General features: G+C 32.5%; 1 protein-coding gene across 1 annotated transcript; it reads right to left on the bottom strand.

Annotated features, from left to right (window-relative positions):
- Positions 1-331: 331 nt before the first annotated feature.
- Positions 332-5629, bottom strand: LOC117330228. The gene is made up of 7 exons (XM_033888450.1): positions 5514-5629; positions 3250-3375; positions 2848-2983; positions 2182-2432; positions 1422-1644; positions 927-1257; positions 332-573 (listed from the first exon to the last, which is right to left on the bottom strand). The coding sequence occupies exons 1-7, from the start codon at positions 5627-5629 to the stop codon at positions 332-334; spliced, it is 1425 nt and encodes a 474-aa protein (XP_033744341.1).
- Between the last annotated feature and the right edge of the window lie 589 nt (positions 5630-6218).

Genomic DNA, 6218 nt, shown 5'->3' with positions numbered 1-6218 from the left:
TACTACTTCAACAGAGTATCCCTTTATAGCTTTTAAAGAAAACACATTAACTGCACATCTACAAAATGGCTTCGATGCTCTAAGGTTTAAAAAATAATTTAAAGAAATTATAAGAAACTCAGTTTTTCCAGAATTCCAACACAAAATGTGCTTTCATAAAATCTGATATAAACTTATTTGGATTTTTGTGTGCAATGTAATATAAAATATGGAATCAAAGCATTCTTCAAAAGACAATTTCATTCAAGCTCAGTTCATAATTTGGTTGGAAAATATAAATTTTAATTTGAAATCACATAGTGATTTTTCCCATCACATGGAAGAAAGCAGCCTACTCCTCTGTTACATTAGCACCAGTCTGGACTTCATCAGCAGAAGGCACTGGACACAAGTCATCCTTGTGAGGCCCACGGACAAATGGACGGATCTGTCTATACAAATACCATGCCCGGGTGGGTGACAGTCCCTGCGGTTCCACTGGAGCAGGCAGACACTCTGGAATGTGTTTCCCTCTCTTTACAAGTCGGATGTCTTTCTCTTCGCCATCTACCGATTTCTTTACCTTAACAATTCCTTAAAACAAATAAAGATATATTTAAAAAGATAAGTTTACGAACAATAAATGAATAATAGAGAGTGGATGTCATTTAGTTAAATGGCATTTTGTTCTTTTCTCTAGAATATTTCAGTATGTTAATTGATTGGTGTATCACATACATTTTATATGATGTTATCTGCTAACAAGGAAGATTACATCCTCAATCACAAAATCTTTGAACATTGACTCCTTAGAGATACAACTACAGCAAAGAATGTTAACCTGAATATTCTATTTAATTACATATACAAAAAACTGATAAATCACTGTTGAATTTTGAATTACTATAAATTTCCAATGATCATAAAGAGTATTTGTATACATGTACCTGGAAAGGTTGAGGAAAAATGGAAGTGATGGTTTTTTGCGATTCCTGGAACAGCCCTGAAGGTAGACTTAAAGAAACCTTTCCAGTCGTACCATTGCCAGGAGTTTTCAGACACACTGGACACCAGCTTGGCTTTGTTGTGCTTGGAGGAAGCCTCAATTGCCATCTTCAGGTCACCAAGGCTGTCAATATCACTCCTCCTGATCTTCCTCCTGATCAGTCCAAACATACCATCTACCATGCAGCGTGCATGATATGGTTTCATGAAATGAAGGTAGATACCCTGATGAAGCTCATTAGCAACCCTCCATGCCAGATAACTGGTTACCACCTGGTAAAATATCATGTAATAATTAAGTATCAGCACTGAGGATATGGTGATGATATGCTTAATCATCAATTATACATCTGATTAGCAAGGAGAGAAATCCCTAATAAAATCATATCAATATGTAAATAAGGTGAATTGAATCTAGATACTTTTGTTTTACGTACTTGATTTTTGTTTTGGCCACCACAGTTGTCAGCATTCAAGTACACCACCTTCTCCCCTTCTGAGTATGTTGACAAGTAATGATGAAGCATGGATACCACAGCAGTTGCAGAATGACTTTGTCCACCATCTACACCCATTGACTGATCCTCTCCAAACACGTAGTTGGTCTGTAACAACCGTCCATCATTACAAATGCCAAACAGGTTGGCCTTGTAGGGTGATCTGAAAAGTTTTTGAACAGCAAACATTATGAGAAGCGATATTTTAAACTTTTCCTGATAGGATTCTTCAGTTCAAAAGGTCGTTAAAAAAGTGTTTTATCAGTTTTTCATTAATCCTATAGTGTAAATTTGCATGATGGTGCTGTCACAATATATTGGTATACTTATCAGTATGGTATACCAGTATATATTGCAATATGCCAATAGAAATTGTGCTGGGAAACATATGACAGTAAATGTTTACTCAGGAAAACCTGCCTAAACTAAATTATAAGTTTATTTAAAGTATTTTGTATTGAAATTACACAACATTTACCAAAAGCCAGTGAGTCTTTCAATAGTTTCAGTATACAAAAGTTTTTGGTTTTAATTTACACATGGATAAAATTTTACAAGTTATACTATAAATAATATTATAACAACAGATTGCTGCAGGACTTGACAGGGGAATACATATTTCTTTACAATCATTTTTCGACATTCAGCAGTGTCAGAATGAAAAGAGATTTTTTTCTGTAAGTTTTTAATACATATTTACCTTAAATATAAAGAACCTTCCTGTCTGCAGTGACTGGGCAACAAAACACTTTGAGCAAAGTCAAATGTATGGTGGACATCAGGACTGTCTGCTGATGCAGGTGTCACAGGACCTCTGGGTTTTGGACGTTCCTCCAGAGACTTTATAGCTGCCTGGCATCTAGCTCTGTAATAGTCCCTCTCCTTCTGGGCAGTGTAAATGTGGCTGGAGAACTCATTGCTGGCCAACAATTTGTCTTCTTCAGTGACAGCCTAATATAACAAAAAATAAACATTGTTTTGTTAATTGCTAAGTATTTTGTTCACTAGATCATTTGTTAATTAGATAACAAGTATGTACCTAAATTAAATATATACCAAATATAGTCCTACAATAATAATCAACATATTGTACCAAGGAAAACATACATGTAGCACACACACACAATTATCATGTGTTGATTACATGTAAAATGTTCTCATATTCAGTAAAACCCAGAACCTCTATTTATAGTCTATAAAAGACAGATCTATTCAGTGCAATTTACTATCTAATTGCATTTTGACCTCTGTAATTGAACACATTTCTTTAAAGGACACTTTTGTTGTCCCTTGTGTGTCCCTTATACAGACAAGTTTGATTAATGTGTGATTACTGAACCATTAGTATTTTCTATGTATAAAGTACCTTCACAATCTGCTCTCTGTAAGTTTCACATTTGTGACAAACATCAGTCCTGTGATTCATAATAACGATGTGAGGTAGACATTTTCTCCATATTCGTCTGAAGGACACAGCAGATAGGCATCTGATGTTTTCATCACTGAAAATTGAAATATCTTAGAGTGCATTATCTTTCATCATTTGCACCATTGAACTTTCACAAGGAAAGAATTATTACTTAAATATGTGAATAATTTGTTTAAGTTTTAACATCAAACATTAAATGATGTAAAATGATTAATTTCCTTTGTGTTTTTTATTTAATAGATCACATGTACATCAAAAAGTAGTAATTTATGTGATTAAATCAATTATCAAAGGTAATGTGAGAATTCGATATTTGGCTCAATATATTTAATGACTTACCAAGACACTTTCTGGTACTTTTCATGCACAGATTTGCAGGTTTCTCTTCCAGGAAGGTAGACAGGGGGGATACTGTCTCTACCACTGGGTGCTGCTGGCTGGGGCATACCTACTTCATCTGCATACCTACAATTTTTCAAAGAAATAGAAATGAGACATTTACATTTTGTATATCAAAGCTTTTCCAGCTAAGAAAATATATACAATTGTGTTGTTTGTTATGCTATGAATTAAACAGTTATTTGTTATATAATTGTGATCTATTATTGGAGATAGTATTAAGGTTTATAATTGTAATGTACATGTATTATACAATGATCAGTATTTACTGATCGTTTGGTAACAAGTTATGGTAATATTACATAGTACTGTCTTTACCACCCAAATATCTATGAATTTACTTACTTTTTGTGGAAATAAATGCAACTGCATTTGACTTGAATGCAAAGCTGAAAACCAGAGCTTGAAACTGTGCTGGTTGAATTATTATGTCACACCCCAAGTATTGATTAAAGAAATATTCCTATTTTGCAAAGAGTATCACATGTCATTGAGAATATCGACATTTCCGGGAGTGTAGCATAATAAATGGGATTATCTGTAACATTTATGACCAAAATAATGTAAACAGTGAAGGAATAAGGACACTCCACATGCTTTTATGTATTAATTTAGACATATTTACAATTACAGGAAATTTTTAGTAAAAAAATATAAAGTAAAAGCCTCCTCCCCCCGCCCAGGACTGATAATGTAAATGGAGGAAAATCTAGGGATAAATTTATAGTTTTTTGCACTTAAGTGTAAAAAAAGTTTTTTGCACTTAAATGGACATCACGGTAAAAACGTTGTAATTTTCATTGAATATACGTGTTTCGTTCCTTTCCAGTTATGTTTCTGTGCTGTCCAAATGTTTACAGTCAATCCCTATGTCCAGCTTGACCACTTGATTTAGTTGGGAATCCCCCTCTAAATTTAGCGCGGAAATTATTTTTAAATCATCACGTGACTGTTTTGAAATCGCGGCAACACAAACACTCGATAGTTTACAAGGCGAAATATTCCATCTGGGATAACGATATTATACAGTGGTTTAAATGTTAAATAACACGTTCTGTATATATTCCGGCACACATATTTATGTGTAAATAAGTGTAAACACTGTACATATACAAAATGTAGCATAGTGACAGTAGCGATGTTCTGGTTCTGATGAAGTTTCATTAAAAAAATGTACACTTTGTAAAAAAGTCGGTCTTATTTGCGTAGCCAGGATGAAGCGCTTTGCACTACATACTACATACGTGTTTCTGCACGCCATAGTAAAATTCAAGAGTTGTTTGTGCAAAAATCAAAGGATTTTTCAAATGTGTATTTTGTACGAATTTCGGTATTTTTTGTCTATCGTAATTTCAGGTCAATTCAAGGGAAGTAACTCTTGCAAAGTCCTCAGAGACATGAAACTGGACCAGAATGGGTATTAAAGGTGTTTATCGCTTATAAATTGTGTTATTTCGCAGTGTTTTGATTCTATTACATATTGAAATACCTTTTTTTTACCAAAAATTGTTTATAATTATGTATTTTAAAGGCATAACCCTTACATTTACAAAATGAACAAAACCAGATTGGACACTATTTAACACTTTTAATTTATAAAAAAACTAAGATATTAATACAGTCCATATACTGCAACTTTGAAAACCAATCATGATTTATTGTGTTATATATTGTTATCAATGGCAGATATATAGTTTTATATACAATAAAGTAGTACACAAAACATTTAAAGGAATTAAACATTTAAAAGGAATCGGATATTTATATTATTATATAATATAGACACAAGCAGATAGATCTGAAATCAAAATATTAATATGACACAGACAAAAATAATGATAATGGAAACAACATCAATCATAATGTTTACATTTCTAACTCGCAACAATAAAGTTGATTGAATAATAAAATAAAATATGATTATCATGAAATGATTCTAGTTAATAGTTATGATTTTTAAGATTAATCGCTTGAAACATATTGTAAATTACAAAGCATAACATGACATATTAAAGATGTTTATCAATTTCAATCAATTATACAAAAACTGGTCGTCTCAAAGCATGGAACTGGGTCCTGAGTCCTGAGTTGTTGAAATGCACTTGGTCACAGTCAAAGTCCTCTAGTAAGCAGTTGTTCATTTATCTTCTTCCGTTGTTTCTCAAAAGAGGTCGTTGTCAGGCCGGGGGACTTGTCAGAGTTACCACGTCGCACAATCTCCGAAAAGTACACTTCCTGAATTCCAGCGTGATGTAGGTCCACCTGCAGTGTCGGAAATCTCTGGAACATGTAGCTGGGGATAATGTCGCCGAGATGTCATTTCCTCTTAGTTGGATGAGTACAACATCTAACACTAGTATGAATAAATATAACATTTCATAATAGTAGACAAGATTGGAAATTAAATTTAAATACTAACTTTGACAGTTATGATTTTTTTTATATATATGTAACTTGCATTTTGGGAATTACCCAACAAATAGAGATTTTGATATTTTCTTTTCTAAAACACATTTGTTATCATTATTTTCCTTAAGGATACCTTAAGTGCAAAAAACTTTTTTTTTACACTTGAGTGCAAAAAACTTTCTTTTCACTTGAGTGCAAAAAACTTTTTTTTACACTTAAGTGCAAAAAACTTTTTTTTTACACTTAAGTGCAAAAAACTTTTTTTTCACTTAAGTGCAAAAAACTTTTTTTTTACACTACTTTTTTTACACTTAAGTGCAAAAAACTTTTTTTTACACTACTTTTTTTACACTTAAGTGCAAAAAACTTTTTTTTACACTACTTTTTTTACACTTAAGTGCAAAAAACTTTTTTTTACACTTAAGCGCAAAAAACTTTTTTTTTACACTACTTTTTTACACTTAAGTGCAAAAAACTTTTTTTTACACTTAAGCGCAAAA

Source organism: Pecten maximus, chromosome 6, assembly GCF_902652985.1.
Source record: "Pecten maximus chromosome 6, xPecMax1.1, whole genome shotgun sequence".
Lineage (NCBI taxonomy): Eukaryota > Metazoa > Mollusca > Bivalvia > Pectinida > Pectinidae > Pecten > Pecten maximus.
The sequence above is the reverse complement of the archived record's forward strand: the minus strand, read 5'-3'. Positions and strand labels throughout refer to the sequence as shown.

Coding starts and splice junctions, on each gene's coding strand:
- LOC117330228 (XM_033888450.1), bottom strand. CDS start 5,629: ATGACATCTCGGCGACATTATCCCCAGCTACATGTTCCAGAGATTTCC. Junction 3,376..5,513: donor TTCGGAGATTGTGCGACGTG/GTAACTCTGACA, acceptor GAAAAATTGTAG/GTATGCAGATGAAGTAGGTA. Junction 2,984..3,249: donor AAGTACCAGAAAGTGTCTTG/GTAAGTCATTAA, acceptor TTCAATTTTCAG/TGATGAAAACATCAGATGCC.